The 19,396-nt window shown below is 35.5% G+C and overlaps 1 protein-coding gene across 3 annotated transcripts; it reads left to right on the forward strand.

The window, feature by feature from the left end:
* Window positions 1–156: 156 nt before the first annotated feature.
* On the forward strand, window positions 157–9,723 carry elg1 (enhanced level of genomic instability 1). Of its 3 annotated transcripts, none has more exons than XM_074091220.1 (3): window positions 157–569; window positions 3,394–6,993; window positions 7,625–9,723. In XM_074091220.1, the coding sequence occupies exons 2-3, from the start codon at window positions 3,401–3,403 to the stop codon at window positions 7,878–7,880; spliced, it is 3,849 nt and encodes a 1,282-aa protein (XP_073947321.1). In that variant the 5' UTR covers window positions 157–569; window positions 3,394–3,400; the 3' UTR covers window positions 7,881–9,723. The 3 variants fall into 3 exon arrangements, with proteins under 3 accessions (XP_073947321.1, XP_073947323.1, XP_073947322.1); XM_074091222.1 differs by having other exon boundaries at window positions 157–339; XM_074091221.1 differs by having other exon boundaries at window positions 158–324.
* The last annotated feature ends 9,673 nt before the right edge of the window (window positions 9,724–19,396 follow it).

Below are 19,396 nucleotides of genomic sequence, written 5' to 3' on the forward strand. Positions count from 1 at the left end.
ATATTTTATTCAATGCTATTTATTTCAAAATTTTGACTGTAAATTTTTTACTTTACGTCTTGATAGCGATTCAGTCCGTTCAAAATCAAGTTTACCGCAACTTTTTTGTAGCTTAAAGAATAGAACAAAAACGAATGTGCCATGCGTGCGTGCTATGTGTCATTTATTTGACAGTGAAGTGACATTTCATTGGGTCGGATCGCATTGCATTCTGTTTACCGCCAATTTACTTGCTCCTAGAATTTTGTTGTTGTGTTTGCATTTACAGCGAAAAACGAACTATTTATCAAGTGATGACGGAGAAAAATTTGTATCATAAATAGTGTACGTGTTTATTATGTTAGTGCAAGTTACTTGTGTTTAGTCTAAGTAACCGTTTGACACAACTTATGATACATCAACCTGAAATAGTTTTCATTTGTTTAATTATGTTGCTTCTACGATATTTTACTACAGAGAATTGATGGATTGTTTAGTAAATTATCAGTGCTTTTGCTTTTGCAACATCTTGTGCGGAGTATCAGTTTATGTAAGATTATCTTAGAAGAGCCCACTTGCTTAATATTGAGGTAACCAAGGACTGGTGTTTTTTTCTGTTATCTTTCACTGCTAGGATATAAAGTTCTATTTGAATATAATATGTAGTTGTGCCACCACTGAAGATTAGCGAGAAATGAGTCGAGCTGGAAACCCTCACTGCAGTGATTATTGCACTGCATAGTTCGCAATATTATCAGCAGTATGAAGATTCAATGATCAACTATGAATATAGACTGTTAATATACAAATTATTTTTGTAAATCTAATCTACATGTATACCTGTCTTGGACGAGAAGATGTTTGATAGCTACTCTACTATTTCCCTAATCTGTTCTGGGAAATAATGTGGGTTTAAAATTTTATCTATTAAGGCCTGCAATATAGTAGTATATTGTAACAAGGAAACCAAGTAAGTCTCTGCTTGTTGAGTTTGAGCCCAATGCTTGTAATGCTATTCTTGATCATTCAAAGTCAAAGTCAAAGTCAAAATATCTTTATTCAATTTAGGCTATAACAAGCACTTATGAATGTCAAAAAAAAATCTACCACCGGTTCGGTAAAACCTCTGCTGAGAAGAATCCGGCAAGAAACTCAACGAGGTATATATATTTTTTTTAAAACAGATTTACAATATTATTAAATAATATGTATACATCACAAGTATATAACACAACTTTATTTTTAACACAGTAGGTTCGCTATTTGAAGGGATCACTAATGCGGATCGGAATTATTTTCAAATATCCCCGTCCATGATATAATCATTAACTTTATAATACGCCTTTGATATTAATGTCTTCTTGACAATAGATCTGAATTTTGTATCTGTTTCATTTATAATATTTTTTGGAATTTTATTATAAAAACATATGCAATTTCCCAGAAAAGACTTTTTGGTTTTAGCCAGTCTGTAAGATGGAACTTTAAGCTTCCCTGTGTTTCTAGTAGCCTTTGGCTTATCGACGTTAGTGGGAAAATCACATATGTTCTTCCTAACATACATGATTATTTCAAAAACATAAAGTGACGGCAGGGTTAGGATATCTGTTTCCTTAAAAAAAGATCTTAAAGATTCACGCGTCTTTCTGAGTCTGCCGTATCAGATGAAGCTTTGTTGATGGATGGGAAAATTCTTTAAAAACATTTCTTTATAGCCATAAACTTTGGCACAATGCTAGTGAGAGCTTCATATAGTTTTCTGTGTGAGGCTGACATAGTCACTTTGATTTCCAACTGCTGGCTACACAATATGGTTCTAGCTAGCCAAGCCACCATTGAAAAAATATTGTTATGAAAAAAAACTGCAGAGTTAATGTAGACCATTGAAGACACATCTAGGTCTAGTTTCCGTGAATAAAACAAATTCAGTTAGAATGGTCACTCCAGATATTACTAAACTGTTTACATAAAATATTGTGTTTATAGAAATGTTACATGTTTTTATAGAAAAATTCAGTGAGAGTTTTTGAATGACATATTATTATGATCATCTTGCCTCTTTCCCAGCTTTATCTGGGTCAAATAAAATACTTAAAAACTACAGTATAAAATTAAAGAAAAAATTACAAATTTGATCCCTTAGTTAAAAAAAAAGGGATGGATTGAAACCCATAGTATGTAGGTTAGGAAGACGACTATTGTTTCATTTCTGCTGGCTCGTGCTGAACAGGTACCTAGTGCTAGAAAAATATTTTCAAGTGTTTTGTAGTCTGTTCCATTTTTTGTTATTTTTTTATTTTTTTGGAGTTGATTTACTTTATTCTTAAAAATTTTCTTTATTTCTCCCTTTTTAGTGATTCGTAGCCAAAGCACATCTCACAACGATTCCATGAAGCCCAAATACGGCTTACTTACGCTGTTTTATAACAGTTTTGTTGCCTACCTTCCGGCTTCAGCATCAGATCAGTTTGAAAGAATCATTAACTTAAAGCTCCTTCTTAGTCGCTTATCTAGGTATATTAATAATGATTGTTTACAGATGAGCGCCCTGATACCCTTTCAAATAAAAAAAGAATTTTGAAAATTGGTCCACAATTGACTGAGTAATCGGCGAACATACATTAAAAAAAATACAAACATTGGAACCATAGAACCTCCTCCTTTTTTTGAAGTTGGTTAAAAACTAAATACTAACTATATATATATCTATGTTCATAAATAAAATAATAATAATTTGATTCTGAAATATACATTTCAGGTCAAGTAGGTAACCGTTAAGCTTTTGGATTCCAAGCAAGAGCGTAGTTTTAGTACCGTAGCGAACATAAGTTAAGCGCAAAACACACGCACGAAGAGTGCGGGTCGGGAGCGGGCCGGGTCGAGAGTGCGGCGGGTCTATTTACGTGGCTGTATAATGAACAACATTACCGACGTCGGGCGCGGGGCGGGCCACCGCGGTGAGATGTTGTTCATATACAGCCACGTAAATAAGCCCACCGAATTCCCGCCCCTATCCGCTTCCGACTGCACCCATCTTGTGTGTGTTACTCTTTCATATGAGCATAAGATGAAACATTCCTCGATAATTGCATCATCAATGTCCAGCCCAAACTTTTGGACTTAGAAAGCTAAAATTTTTAATAAATGCAAAAAAATTATAAAGTAAACAAGTATGAACCTTGTTTAATTTTGATAACGGAATTTGAGATATTCCCACGGAAATAACTAAGGAGTTCTACTTCAGTAATGAAAGGAGTGCTGAAAGCGATTCTGAGTCCGAATGTGTCAGAAAATGCTGAAATGTGGCCCTCATATTCATGGAATGGATGCACAAATTAGTAGATTGTTAACAACAACACGCTTGGACATCTTACTTGTACACAATTGTTTAATATGATTTTTCTGTGTTTTCAGATAAGTGATGTCAACTGTTCTCAAGCCAATTATCACTGAACGGGAACAGAATAACATATCAATTAGAAAACTGAATAAGGACTTGCCCTCTGAAAAAAGCTTGAAATGTGGTATAAAAAAATTTAAGGAAAATATATTCAAACATAAATGCAGTAAAAATAAGGCACTTAAGAATAAATTGAAAAAATACAAACTCCGAAGAGATGGCAAAGAAGACCCTGAAGTTATAAATGTCTCACACATATTTCAGTGTTCTTTGAAAATAAAATCGCCCAATAATAACAATATCAAAGAACTCAACATCTGCGATTCCGAAGTTTACCCAAGAAATTACCTTTTCAAAATGGCGAGAAGAAAGCGTGTAACAGATAAAACTACGTCAGTTAAAACCTTGTTCAAAGAAATCCCGAAAGATAAAAGCTCGGTTGATAAAATTTTAAATGCTGAATCTGAACATGTAGAGCAACTAACACCAAATAGTCAGGAAAAGAAACATACAAATGCTTTTCAGTTAATGATGGAATCTAGAAACAAAAGTATTGGTAGTAATTCACCTGGCAAAGAAAAGACTGTTGATGAAGTTGAATTACTATTGTTGAAAGAAGAAAAGAACAAAAAGGCGAAAAGACTTTTAGTGCTACAAAAGATGGCCGAAGCAAAAGGATCTCTAAAGAAAAAGGAGAAAGAAGAATTAGAAGAGGAAGCTATTAAACGAAAAATGGAGAGAAGAGCAGAAAGGCTAACTAACATGCTTGTCAATAACAGTAAATCGAAAATGAAGGCAAAGAAGGAAGAGCCAATTTTTCAAAAATCACCTATACTCAATAATAAAGAAGGTGATATACCTGACGTAAACGGACATAATAGCTATGGTGGTACACTTCAGATAATTGATATGTTTAACGAGAGTAACGAGTCAGTGCAAAATTGTACTATTGCGAAGTGCTTAAGTGAAAAAGAAATATCGAAAGAAGATAGTGAGTTCCTTAAAAAGTTATCTCCCTCAATCAGAAAAAAGGAAAACATGCTTTGTTACTTTAAGAAACTTGAAAAAAATGATGAATCTTTAGTTCCGATCAATTCTGAAAATACTGAACAGAGTAGTCCAGTAATTAAAGTCAAATTTCCCGCAAGGAACAAAAAGAAGTTTAAGAAGAAGAAATTAAGCTTAAACTCAGGTGAATTACAAAAACAAGATGAAAATACAAAAACAGTGAATGCTGCAGATGATGTAATGCATCCTATTGTAAATACGGATACAAATGGTAAGAGTGATTCAAGAAAAAGAAAACGAGCACAAGTCACTAAAGAGAAAGATACGCCGGTATCTGAAAACCTAGAAAAATCCTTAAACTCTGAAGAGATAAATGAATGTAATATTGGAAGACCAAAACGAAGTATCCGAAAACCAATACAGTATACAGATTTTAACTTGTCTAGTTCTGATGAAGAGTACAATATTTTCACACCTAAAAAGAAAAAACAAATTGATAGGACAGTTGAAGCTCCCGAAGTTACTAAAGTATCTACACCATCAGGAAATACAAGTAACAAATCAGTCAAAAATAATGTAAAGGATGCTAAGAAACTTGTTAAAAAAAATCATGTCAAAGAAAAAAGTAATCTGAAGTTAGCTCCCATATTTGCTCCTAAGCCTCAATTAGATCTAGCAGCATTAGAGGCTAAACAAAAGTTTCTGCATAGTGGAGTACCAGATAAACTGAAAAAGATATCCATTCAACAAGCTAAAGTACAAACAGAAATAAATTATTTTCCTACAGTGATGCATGTTCAGCAAAAAGAGAGCCACGATAATGTTTTATCTAACCATTTTATTGATTTACTGAAATATGAATCAGATTCTGATCATAACCCTGCTGAATGTCCAGGAAACGTATTTAAAGGCATATTAAGCCCTGAAAAACCTAAAAAAAATACATCAAACCTTAAATCAGATATCAATGTTCATGACGCATTAAAAGATATTAAACTTTCGTATCCAAAGTTCCCAGTTTATCGTACTTATAATTTATTGAAAGCCAAAAGTAAGGGAGAGTTTGGTGACATACAAACAGGGGAATTAGATAACAGTGTAGAAATATTAAATAATTTTGTAGATTCTGGTAAAATACAAGTAGATAAACTGAATTGGACTGATAAATATAAGCCCATGGCAACAAATCAAATAATAGGCAACTTCGAAACCACAAAAGAATTAAAGAAGTGGTTAGAGTATTGGACTGCACGGGGAAAAACTAATGAGAGAACCGATTCTGATTCCTCTGATTTTTGTTATTCCGATGCCGATAGCAAAGACAGCATGAAGACAACAGATAACCTTCTTATTCTGACAGGCCCTACCGGGTGCGGAAAAACTTCATGTGTGTATGCTGTGGCTGCAGATTTAGCTATCAAGGTGATAGAGGTTAATGCTAGTAGTAAAAGGAATAGTAAAATAATGCTACAAGATTTACAAGAAGCTACTCAATCCCACAAAGTTAATAGAACTAAAGGGAACAATGCTGAAAATTCTCAGAAATCTCAGGAAATTATGGAAGTTGACTTGAAAATCAAAGCTAAAAAACGAGGAAGACCCAAGAAATCTAAAGATGTGGCCAAACCGAAAGAGGAGGCAGCGAGTCAGTCAAGTAACAGCCAAGAAAATGTAAGAACTAGTATGTCGTTGATTCTTATTGATGATGCAGATATTATATTTGACCAAGATGAGGGTTTCTGTTCTGCCATTAGTCAATTAATTCAATATTCCAAACGACCGGTCATATTAGTAACGACGTCGTTAGCGTGTCCGCATTTACAACGATTCTTATCTAGTGGAAGAATAATGACTATGAAGCCACTATTATCTAGAATGCTTGGAACATGGTTAGATATTATGTGTATAGCTGACAGTGGAACAGGCTGGCTTGGCTTAGGTGCTATTTTATTAGACTTATTTAAAGGTGACATCAGAAAAACTAAAAATTGTTTGCAGTTCTATGCAAGTGCATGTGTAGGACAGGAGTTAACACAGAAAGAGAAATGTTCACAAAATGGCGAGATTTTTTATGATGAAAACTCAAGTATGTCCTGGGTTGGGTCTGAAAATCAAGAAGATCGTAATATGGTATGTGCTAAAACTACGGCAAATGAAGCGGATTTAATACTAAAATACTTTATGGAAATCAAGTCGAATTTGCTTCATGTTCAATTTCCCTCTGACTTGTGGAATGTTTGGTGGAATCTACCGATTTTACTTAATAACGTGTTTGATAGTAAAGAAATGACAGAAGATCCGGATGACAAGCAGAAGAATACGAGCCAGCTCAGTGAGCTGGCAAATATCTCCAACAATCTTTCAGTAGCTGATTATTTCACTCGCCTTAGACCAGACACAAAAACAAATATTTCTTCCCAACCATGGTACTCATCGGAATGCGATAGTTCTTCTGAATACGAGAACTTGGCCTGTTATAACAAAAGTTATGATTTCAATGATGATCTTTCGAAAACGCTCGTGGTAAGATGTATATGTAACGCGCAGAAGTGTTTGGGATGCGATGAGAAATTATACCTTCAACCGACGCGGATGACCGTGCAAAGGTAAATAAACAGATAGCTAATTTATATACAGATCTTGAGAAAATCTTACTTCATCAGAGAATATAATGATTATTATTAAAATGGGAAATACAAATACAAATAATTTTATTTCGCTTATAATATGGTACATAAGAAAGTTTCCCGGATGTATGTATGTGTGGATGTTTGTTACCCTGTCACGCAAAACTGTTGAACGGATTTTGATGCATACTTTTTGTACCACAAATTTTGCGTAGATTCTATTTGGCGGGATAATATAGATAATGTTGCCCGCAATGGGTCTGTCAAATATGCGATCTGAGGCCTTATTGTCTAACGATCGTAAGTATTTGGAATCAATCGTTTTCACCACTTCTTTCTGTCGCTCAGTATAAGACGAGGATAGAAGGAGATGGTGAATGCGATCACGAACGTCAGCGCGTTTGACAATAGGTACAGCATCTCATCAAACTTCCCGGGATTGGATTTCTTAAATCGACACCGTGCTATGCAGGCTCGGCTCACCTCTTCAGAGCCTCACCATATTTTGCTACAAGGCCTGAGGCTGCTCAAATAGATATAGATATCTTTTCAAACAAACGTGCCTTTAGACATTTTTGTTTGAAGTAAAATTTCATTCATTTATTTTCAGGGATAGAGATCGAGTAGTCTCTCGGCATGACAGCCTCTCAACTCATCTGAACCCAGCGTCTACGCTCGACAGGAGGGCACTTGCACTGGACTACTGGTCGTCGTGCCGGACAATTTGCAGGTTTGAGAAGGCCAAAACTGACACTAGTTCCAAGCGAAATAATCGGTTTTGTCACTATCTCAAGTCTTTAAAAATTAATTGTAAGAGTGACGTGTACGATAAACTCGGCGAAAGTTTAAACGTGAAAGAACAATGATTGATATTAAATTTGCAAATCAAATTATGTCACTGTTTTATCCAATTGTGTATTAATATTAAGTTACATGTAATGTACCTATTGTATTTAAAAGAGTATCCAGGTTGAACCTATTATAATATGAATTAAATAAACACCAAAAGGATACTTTTCACTTAAGTATTTAACTGTAATTTGTTAATTTTGCTAATTATGTAGCATAATATCGAAAATACTATTTAGAGAGATCACATATTGTTCTAGTTCTTGATTTTATTGTTTTTCTTTCTTATCTTGTAAATCTTGCAGTCCATTTCTGAAACCAACACCTTAATTAAAACACGTGGGCGTGGGTCAATGTTGAGTGAGAAAGCAAATTATATTATATAGGGCCTGTTTCACAATTATCTGTTAAGTTCTCAATATTATGTCTAACAGATATCTGTGATACCGCTTCTGCTTCAATGTTTGCTACATTGAAAAGTTAAATATCTCGTAAACGGGGGAACCGATTTTCATGAAACTTATCTAAGAACCATTTTGATGAAATTAGCTTTTGATTAAGAAAACCGCGTCAAAATGGGTCTATCCGTTTGGAAGCTATGATGCCACAGACAGAAACACACACATTAGCGGTCAAACTTTTAAAACTCCGCTTTCCGCGGCAGGAGTTTAAAATTGGGAGTGGTAAAACGGGCCTTACACTAATTAATTACTGATACGATTATATATGTACTATTATTTGCATACTTTTAGTTTTTCAAGACCAAACTTGAAAACAAAGTATAATATCATTGATGAACTAACATATTGCCTTAAATTTTAACATCTAGTCAGTTAGGTGTTTTGGATCATCCTGTAATGTTGTTAGAAAGATATAATATAATATTGCAACTAAAACAAAAATAAAAACTTCACCAAGTTTTCATGAATTTAGATAAATTATCATTATAATATAGTATATTATTAGCTATCTATAACAGCCCTTATAGCGCCCGTCTTCGGACATAGGCCTCCTCTCTACTTTTCCAGTCTTGCCGGATATCATCTTACGTAATAACAGAAATAGAACGCAGAAAGTGGAGATAGGCAGGACATATTGCTAGAATGGACCACAGTCGTTGGGTAAGAAGAGTCCTGGAGTGGAGACCCCGTGCTAACACCCGCGGTAGAGGACGACCACCAAAAAGATGGATTATTAGATTATATGTTTATTAAATATAGTATATTATAATTTTGTTTGAATTTCGTTAAAAGTAAAATTTACTTTAAAATATTTCTTCCCTCGTCTATGTCAAATATAAAGTTCCTTTAAATAATAAATGATTTCATTATTAAATACTTATTTCCTTGTTTCAATGAAAGTTGTAAATAATGATTTAAGTATTTTATTGTAGTAGCAACAATCCCAGTTGTTTACAAGTTTAGTCTTGTATGCCAGACTAGAAGTATGTACAATACAATTTCTCTTTATTGAACACCAAAAAATAGTACTTCAGCAGAACAGAAAACACAGGTATGATAGAGGTATGTAAATTACAGATGTGCAAGTTGCCGAAAGTTTCCAAAAAGGTTGGAAAAGTTCTCGGAAATTTCAGAAAATTTTCACAAAAAATATAGGAAATTTAAAAAACGGAAAGTTTCAATCCCCATACAAAATAGTGAGAAGTTTCCGAAATTTTCCTATATTGAATAATTCCTCAATTATAGAAAGTTTCCTTTGGCACATCAGAAATGTAGATACGTCTAACATGAACATTTAGTAACTCCTCTTTATAATTGAATTAAAGGTTTGCTTGCATGTTATATTTTCGATGATGTGTGTTATTTAATAGTGTAGACTAAAATAAATATTTGAATATTATTCCTTATTTTACTTTCCAACCACTACACTGCTATATTTATTATTAATAATTTTATGAAGTATGTACCACCTTGCGTTCGCTCCCGGTACCACACATGCACGACAGTATTTGCTTTGAGAAGTGGAGAGTTCGATACGTGTAAGCATTTTGTGTGGAGTGGTGTGTGTGTGTGACATAGGTATTATTATGTATCGATTTTTATGGAAGTGGAGGACTCGCCAAATATGTATGACAAATTAACAATGTATGTTATCTGTAGTTAACCTATACAGGGTGGCCCATTTATATCGGTCAGTATGGGAAAGTCTGAAATTATACGACATACGAAAATTTCTTCTTAGGAACCATGACATCGATTTTAATAACAAGAAAAACTGCATTCATGCATTTAAAAAAAAACCTTTACTCAGCTCGGGAATCGAACCCGGTTGTTTTGAAAAAAAAAAAAACATATACAGGATGTACAGGATGTTCAGCACATGGACCATCACATTTTTTTGGGGTCATTTACTATCTTTTTACCCTTGGACCTTGGGTCCTAAGGGTCACGGTTTTGGATATATGATATTTTAATTCCCGAAATCCCGCCTTTAAACGTTCGTAACTTTTTTATTATACGTAAAATTTATATTTTTTGTATTTAATACGTGAAATACAATACAAAACAAATATTCTTTATTGCACACCACAAATCAGTAATACATGTTGTTCAAATCATAAAAGTTTTTATTGTAATTGATAGTCTCAACGGAACATAAGAGTTTTTTTATTCCACAAAATTACAAATTGTGTGAAAAAAATCCAACTTTGACATTCAATTATTTAAAAACCGGCCAAGAGCGTGTCGGACACGCCCAAAATAGGGTTCCGTAGCGATTACGAAAAAAAAAACTTACGAAAAAATTTAATTTGGGGGAACGCTCGATTTTAATGAAAATTTGCACTTTAAAGTTAAATATTTCGCGAACATATCACTGAAGCGAAAAATCGTCTTAGAAAACCCCTAATGGTTTTGAAAGACCTATCCAACGATACCCCACACTATAGGTTTGGATGAGAAAAAAAAAACTTCCCCACTTTACGGCTATGGAAGGTAACCTAAAAATGTTTTTTTTTGAATTTTTAATTGTACCATTTTCTCGGCATAGTTTACTTTTATATCCGTGCAAAATTGCAGCTTTATAGCATTGATAGTCCCTGAGCAAAGCCGCGGACGGACAGACAGACAGACAGACATGGCGAAACTATAAGGGTTCCGTTTTTGCCATTTTGGCTCCGGAACCCTAAAAACTAAAGACAATTTAGAGCTCATTTTTTTATATATCTACTTCTCTAGCTTGTGACCTGTCTGTCTAACGATGATACACATTAATAAAAAAATAAATCTAAGTCTAGTTACGGGGATATTCCGTCAATATGGCCGGAAATTTTTAGAAATAAGCGAGTACAAAGCAACTTTATTAGTAATTTTATTATTTGAACAAGTATTATCAAGCATTAAATACAAAAAAAAATAGTAATTTTACGTATATACGGTAGGTATATGACAACTGAATTTGCCATGTCTGATATATTATTATGAAAATATAAATATAGTGTTTAGCGAAGAGAAAACATAAATCGGTTGAAAATTGGATTTATAGTGATTTTTTGAAAAATCTATATGCCTGTCTCGTTCTCTCTCAAACGCTTTTCTGCATGCAGCAAATATGGCGCTACTTGCGTATGACAAAACATGCAAGTATGTCTTTCTCTGTCTAATCTTGAATTTCAAACCTTTATAATACCTAATTGTGGAGTTTTAATCTATAAAACATAAAAAAAATAGTCAAATACCGTATTAGTAAAAAAGTTACGAACGTTTAAAAGCGGAATTTTGGGAATTTTGAGAAACAACATTTAAATAATCATATCTCCAAAACCGTGACCCTTAGGACCCAAGGTCCAAGGGTGAAAGAAAGGATAGCAAATGACCCCAACAATATCGCAAAAAAAATCGACAGTCCATGTGCCGAACACTGTATAATATTGTCGCACAAACGTAGTTGTACTCGTAAGGTCGCGCGGGAGCAAGTTAAAAGGTTTTGTCCGTTTCCATATTTTCATTTTATTTTAAAATCGCGGAAAACCTCGTTTCTAGGGTATGAAGTACTTATACTACTTTAATGGGTTGTAGTTAAGTCATATCATAAGACATAACTTAGACCGGAAAACATAAATTAGCTAACCAATAAAGGCAATAATTTAAAAGCATCTTATAATATTATCAGTGCTTCCTCTGATTCTTGTAAATGCCATGATGATGGCATGTGTTGTAGTTTCCTGTTTTGATTTCGAAATGTTTTTGTGAGAAGTTAGTTGTTAAGACACTATTCTCCACTTATCAAGCTGTTATTCACTGTAGCATATTTTATTACCTACATGAAGAGACAAAAATAGCCAGGGGCAGCGTGTGTCGCGGGCGATAGCGTAAGAATGGCTGTAAATATAAATCGCTAGGCAACAGTACAACACTGATTTGGTAGTCATCCTTGTTAACTGTCAATAACTTAAATGACTCAAATCAAAACCAAGATAATGATATCTACAATGGCAACAAATTATATAGTACAATAGTTGTTACTACATGGTATCGGAGAAAATATACAAGCAAAATAATCAAGAGTAGGTTTATCTTGGAGCACGCATGGCATGTCCTATTCCTATCGATCAACTTTTGCCCACGTTTTATCTATCTCCTTCGCGAAGGTTTTGCGTAGGCAGTGATAAAATTATCTACATGCAAAAGTTGAACTTATTTAGCATTGGAACAACGGTACGGTATGATGGTCATGGAACTATGGGAGGGAGAATTGTAGGTAGGTGGGTAAGGCTCACGAGCGTTTTTCCCGCCTGTTCCAGTGTGTTATGAATATTGATGCATAGAATAGGTAACTATTTGCGTCAACTTCTGATGCAAGTAGTTTCTCTTTGAAGTGAAGTATTCAGCCTCATATTAGTAGAAACGGGCCCTCGTTCGTATGCAATATTCATAACACACTGGAACGGGCGGGCAAAACGCTCGTGAGCCTTACCCAGGTACGGTCAAGAACTTTAATTCATGAGCCACCATGGAACCTTTTCAAAGGAAGAGTCATTACGATTTTCCTTGTTAATTAATGCGTTGTCACTATGACGTTTACTGTGAAATGCTTCCATGGTGGATCATGAATTAAAGTCCTTGACATACTTACATTTAGGGGCTGTTTCACCATCCATTGAATAGTGTTAACTGGCGGTTAGGTGTGATGCCGTCTCTATTTGTTTTGTTCGAATAGACGGAGACGGCATACATTTAACCGTCAGTTAACACTAATCAATGGATGGTGAAACAGCCCCTCAAACTAGTTAAGTTTTTACTAGCTAGTTTGTTAATGACGAAACAAAAGAGAAAATAAAAAACTTTTTTTCACTATATGACCAAAATCTTGAAGATCAGTTTTCGTTTTCTTTCTCATTTGAAGCTTCAGGAAAACGAAGAAAACCGACGAGTCCCAAAGTCCCAAGCGACTACGTACTAAATTTACTGTCCGACCCAGTCGCCAGCATTAACGGGACTCAACGGGGTCACGCCGTTTTGTCACTAAATTAGTTTTAAATATTATTGATTATAAATATGTATGTCAGTCTGTAAGGTATTTATTGTATGGGCCAAGTTGTATGGGACACGTCTTTTGGCATTATTGTTTTGATTTGCAAACGATTATCAACTTTAGTGTGGTAGACGACATATTTGGCTGATGGTACCTATAGTCTGTCCGGCGGCGTTAGAGTAAAGAGCAATAAAACTTGTTACAATAGTATTTTTATTTCGACAAGTCATAAGTCTTAATACGAAGAACTGAATTTCGACCTAAACGCTTTCGATTAAAGCTTAAATTCCCGATTTTTGCAACCCTACCCTCCAATGTTTGTTCATTGCATTTGCAATTTTAGTGATGCCATTTAACATTGAACCTTAGTACGAACTATTATGTCGCCGTTTTGTATAGATAAGAAATCACTTACGCACTTTTTGTAAGAGATAAAGATAACTAATTAGCTTATTTTTATGGCTCTTTACTCGAACGCCGCCGGACAGACTATATGCGGATGTAAGATTTGTTACATAAAAAAAAACACAAAATAATGCTATTGGCAAAAAATAGTTAAACGCAGAGCATAGTTTTAGATACAAACTTTTTCAAACTTACGCACTTAAGTATTATCTAAAGACCTCATAAACTGTACCCGTAAGCAGCAACTATCATGCTACGTCGTCTGTTGGAACACAAACTGTGTCGTAGGGCGTGATAGCGTATCTTAAATGCCTAGTATATTTCGCGTAATTGTGCTTTGAAGGTTTGAGAAAGGTCCAGTAGGTACGTACGTTGATCAATGACCAGTCGTGTACATACTAGTACATAGCTCTATAAATAGCATCGGGTTGTTTACTCCCGACCGCGTCTGATAATGATAGGACAATAGCGTAGTTTTGTCGAAATGATGCGTGCTTTCTATAAATATCTTACCTAAATATATAAGTACTGTTAATTTAATGGAGATAGACGTACATAGACTAAATTCATTTTTGATATCAATACGGACCGTCCACATTATGTATTAGTACCTAAATATAAATAGGGTAGATTTTTATTGCACCGGTTGAACTTGGAATCCCTATTTCATCAACTACTAATATAACGCGAAAGTAAGTCTTCTGTCTGTCTATCACCTCTTGATGTTTTAACCGCTGAACCGATTTAGATGAGATTTGTTATGGATATAGTTGGGGATGCATTTATTCACTAAAATCTTTTTAGGCTGGGTACAGTCAAGGGCAAAGATATCGACACGGCTAAAGTTACAAAAATAATGTATACACGGCCGTGTCGATATCTTTGCCCTTGATTGTACCTGATATTACATATTATACCTACCTAGTGCCATCTACGAAGACGCGTGATTTTGTCAAAATTAGACATTTATGACATTGTAATAAGAAACAAGGCACGTGTCATCGTGAATGACTTTATACTGGCTTCAATAACAGGCGCTTACACTGTTTCCGGTTTATGTAAGTAGGTAAGTACCTAAGTATACGCATGTATAAGCTGTCAAATTAAGTCATCCCCAAACTATGCATTGGTTGCAATTGCATTAATTATGTTGATATCTAGTTTCTTCTATGAGATAAATGTCGTAATTGGGTGTCGAATTAGGAGCAATAAGTGCTCGCAATCGTTAACGAGGTCTGATAAGCCGGTTGATTCTAGTAAAGATCTAGAACTGTTACCAGTATCTTAAAAGGACAATATCAATGAGTTTACACAACAAGGATAACAACTGGTTCGCACTGAATAGTGCACAGTTCCATTGTTTATTTGCCATAAGCAAACTCTAGCAAACTATTATACTTGTATTTTATGCATCCCCTCGTTTTTTTTCATCGCATGCCTAAAATTAAGATTGGGCATTTATTTGGGACGTATAGTTAGCGACTGACACTTGTTGACTTAAGATTAAGACCTACCTTCAACACGTTCTAATTTATTTGTCAAAGTGCCTAAGTTTGCCTAAACCAGTCAGTCTCGCATGTGGCCACGTTTCGCCTTGCATTAAAAAAACACATTTTTAATGCAAGCTTTTTTTGCAAAGTGTACATTTTGTCGATCTGCATCCAAATCCTTATCAAAGTCCATACAGGAGAATTACAGTACCAGATTATTGTATTGTCACCGGATTTACATAATTAAATTACTAAACGATTTACCTAATTATTAAACGGATACCAGAATCGATTGAAGTCTGTTTTTGCATATTCGAAACCACAACTCACAAACTTAAAATTAACGTTGCGAGTTTAATATTGACGCCCGCTAGGTACTAATGGGAGCTGAAAAGGCTTAATGGAAACAGTTTCCGCACCTTATCACTTCCAGTAAGGCGTAAGGGCATTCATTTAACTACCACGACACGTTCTTTGAATTAGGCAAGTAAAACCAAAGCTCATGAAAACCGACATAAATAAGTTGGTAATAAAATAATGATATCGAAGGTACCTACTACTGAATAAAAAAAGAGGAAAATTGGAGTAGCCTTTGAAAAGGGATAATTTTCTTCTAAACACGTTGCCAAGAACCGCTCAAGCACTCCAGGATGGGGTTGGTGTTTGTTTGTTACTTGGTTTGTTAAATGGTGGGTCATCGCGTCATGTGACTGGAAATTTGATACCTAAATATATTATATTATATATGTAGATTGAGCAAAAATTTGATCAAAAACATTTTTGCTCACAAGGGCCGTGCCAGTATAAGCTAAGTCTAAGTGATTCTTCCCCCAGAGAGTTTCGGCTTGTAATTTTTATGGATGATGTGGTACCACATTAGAAATTAATCTGAAACATTCCAGTCTCCTAAACTCTATAGTTACAAGAAAAAAAATGAAATATGATTTTTCTTTCATATTTTATTTTCTAGCCTACTTACTGATTTTAGCGTGCCTCGCATAATAATATTTAGTAAGGATGATTTTATGACATAAATTACATTTTCATCCTACATCCTACAAATATTATAAATGTGAAAGTTTGTGAGTGAGTGAGTGAGTGAGTATGTTTGTTACTTTTCACGCTTAAACGGCTGGACGGATTTTGATGAAATTTGGCGGAAAGTTAGTTTATAACCTGGATTAAAACATAGGATACTTTTTATCCCGATATTCCCACGGGATAGGGATAAAATCTCGAAATAACAACCGCTAGGCTTAGAGTCATGAAATTTGGTATGTAGGTAGTTGGACGTCTGGAATAAAACATAGGTGACTTTTATTCCGATATTCCCACGGGATAGGGATAAAATCTCGAAATAACAACCGCTGGGTTTAGAGTCATGAAATTTGGTATGTAGGTAACTGGACATCTGGAATAACATTTAAGTGACTTTTTGACCCGATATTCCCACGGGATAACTAGGGATAAAATCTCGAAATAACAACCACTGGGCTTAGAGCCATGAAATTTGGTATGTAGGTAGCTGGACCTCTGGAATAACACATAGGCTACTTTTTATTCCGATATTCCCACGGGATAGGGATAAAATCTCGAAATAACAACCGCTGGGCTTAGAGGCATGAAATTTGGTATGTAGGTAGCCGGACGTCTGGAATAACACATACGCTACTTTTTATCCCGATATTTCCACGGGATAGTTTTGTAACTAAGGGACCCCATACATCCGTGTATTATTGTTATTATTATTTTGTAATTTTTTCTTAAGGCGCGCTTATAGAAGAATTTTCGGTATTTGGGGGGGGTGAAGCAGACGACGCGGCGGAGGCGAATGCGGGGCGTCCAGCGCAACGCCCCGCGCGTCTGTCACGCAGCCCGTTGACGGCCTTATTCTGTTCGTATCCGTATTCTGGTTAATGTGAGTTCCGGATTTTTCGTTAAAATTATAATTACACAATTTTCGGTTTAATTAATAAATTCTTCGTTTAATGTAAATAGTCTTGGTAATAAAGAAATAATTTATGCCTCTTCATGCCCACAGTTTAATTTGTAATGTAGGTAATGGATAGACATTAAGACTGAATAGGTAGACAGACGAAATAAAAATACATAGGTAAATCAATACAAATAAAAAAAAACAATTTTATTTTAATCTGAAAATCTAGATTACAAGCTAGGCAAATCGATACATATAATAAAACAGTAAAGAAAAAGTTGTCTGTTCACTTTTAACAAATCAAATCAAATCGTTTATTCAGTAAATAGGCCGCAATGGGCACTTTTACACGTCATTTTTTAACTACCAGCGCTTTAGGAAAGACCATCATTGCCAGGAAAAATGCGCAGCAAGAAACTTGGCAGAGAGTCACTTTTTCAAAATGTAATACTTTAAAACTACAGTATACAACCCTTACCCAAACCATACAGTCAAAAAATGAATGTAGGAACCATGTTCTTAGTACCCATAACACAAGCTTTGCTAAGCTTACTTTGGGACTAGGTCAATAGGTGTGAAATTTCCCGTGATATTTATTTTATTTTATTTATTTTATGTTCTAAGAAACATGTGCGAGCTGTAGCCAAAGATAAAAAATATGTCTTAGCGCACAGAACAACTTTGACAGATATAAAGATTATGAGTATGCGTAAAGTAGTTATTGCATCAATACAAAAATACAAGTCAGAACACCAGAAACCAGAAGCAATAAGAGGTTGCATGAAAAAACATTTTTTGCAACTCACACGTAGCCGTTTTCCACGACTTGGCCTCACTAATTCGCGGAGGAGCAAGACAGATATTCCATTTTTTTTATTTATTTTTTTCAATAAGAGGTTTTAGAAACGAAGTTAAAAACTCCGAAGTTCAGAACTACATCAGAACTGCGTAAGAACTGCACTCCGATTGCCTAAAATGGCAGTCCTCTGACAGTCGGGTGCAGTGCTGATGCAGTTGCACTAACTGCGCAATAACTCCCATTTTGCAGCCGGATTCCAGTTGGAGTGCATGTTTTTGACAATAATTTACTAGTGCAACCAAATGCGACCATCTTATTTTATTAAAATAATTTATGTTAAATAACTTGGCTGAATGCAAGATATTAACCTTTGCCTGCAATTAAATGAGAAAACTGAAACTGTTGTGTCACTATCAGAAATGTCAGTGAATCTGCCAAAGGGATCAAGCAAGGCTAAGTACTACGAAACATGAAACTCGAAGTTCGTGTCGTGCGGTCCCTCTGACACTTATACTATTTAATACGAGAGCGAGAGGGACGGTACGATACGAACTTCGAGTTTCGTAGTAGCCGCAAGGTTCGCCGCATGTTCGCCGTGAGTAGTATAGGTTATACAACGTGCCTACAATTTGTGCCTATGGCAGTCGCGGTAGAATCTGGACGAAGCCGTCCGCATCCGTGAGCGCCAACCAGCTTGCGGTCGTAGTACGAATGTGAAATCCGCTCAGCAGGGCTACTACGAAACTCGAAGTTCGTGGGTTGCGGTCCCTCTGATACTTTTACTATTTACAGTGGCGTAGCTACCAAGGGGCTAGGCGGCGCAGTGCCCCGGGGCCCTCAAGCTCAGGGGGCCCACGAAATTCTGCTTTATAGCTGATGATAAAGTTGCTTAGAAAGTATTTGTATATATAATGATTTTACTTCAAAAAACCTTACCAGTTTTGATAGCAGTGGGCCCCATTTTTTTATTCGTCCCAGGGCCCTAGGTTACCTAGCTACGCCACTGACTATTTAGTACGAGAGCGAGAGGGACCGCACGACACGAACTTCGAGTTTGGAGTTTCGTAGTAGCCCTGCTGACTTGGCCCGACTCCGGCCGGTCGATTAGTGTGTGGTAGGTACTTACCATTTAGGTACTCTAATGCTTCTCATATGTGCTCTGAGTTCACTTATGCGTTTCCTCTTTCGCTTAACTTTTTTATTACTGCGATTACCTTATTATTTGCTCTCAAAAGTAGTACTAGCGCGTTAGAAAAATGTGCACAGGTCCGTCGTCGACCACGTACACGCGTGTACTGGCGACTGGGAAATACTTCGCCGCCACCGCGCGCTAGAACCGTTTTATTTTGCCAAAGACGAAATAAATTGGTATGATTGATGTACTCAACCTATTGAAAATCTATGAAGCAT

This window comes from Choristoneura fumiferana, chromosome 8 (assembly GCF_025370935.1).
Source record: "Choristoneura fumiferana chromosome 8, NRCan_CFum_1, whole genome shotgun sequence".
In the NCBI taxonomy this organism is placed as follows: Eukaryota; Metazoa; Arthropoda; class Insecta; order Lepidoptera; family Tortricidae; genus Choristoneura; species Choristoneura fumiferana.

What these genes read in the sequence shown, in the direction of transcription:
- elg1 (XM_074091220.1), top strand. Translation starts at nt 3,401, where the DNA reads ATGTCAACTGTTCTCAAGCCAATTATCACTGAACGGGAACAGAATAAC. An exon ending in ACGCGGATGACCGTGCAAAG is followed by an intron (nt 6,994 to 7,624) that starts GTAAATAAACAG and finishes ATTTATTTTCAG; the next exon opens with GGATAGAGATCGAGTAGTCT.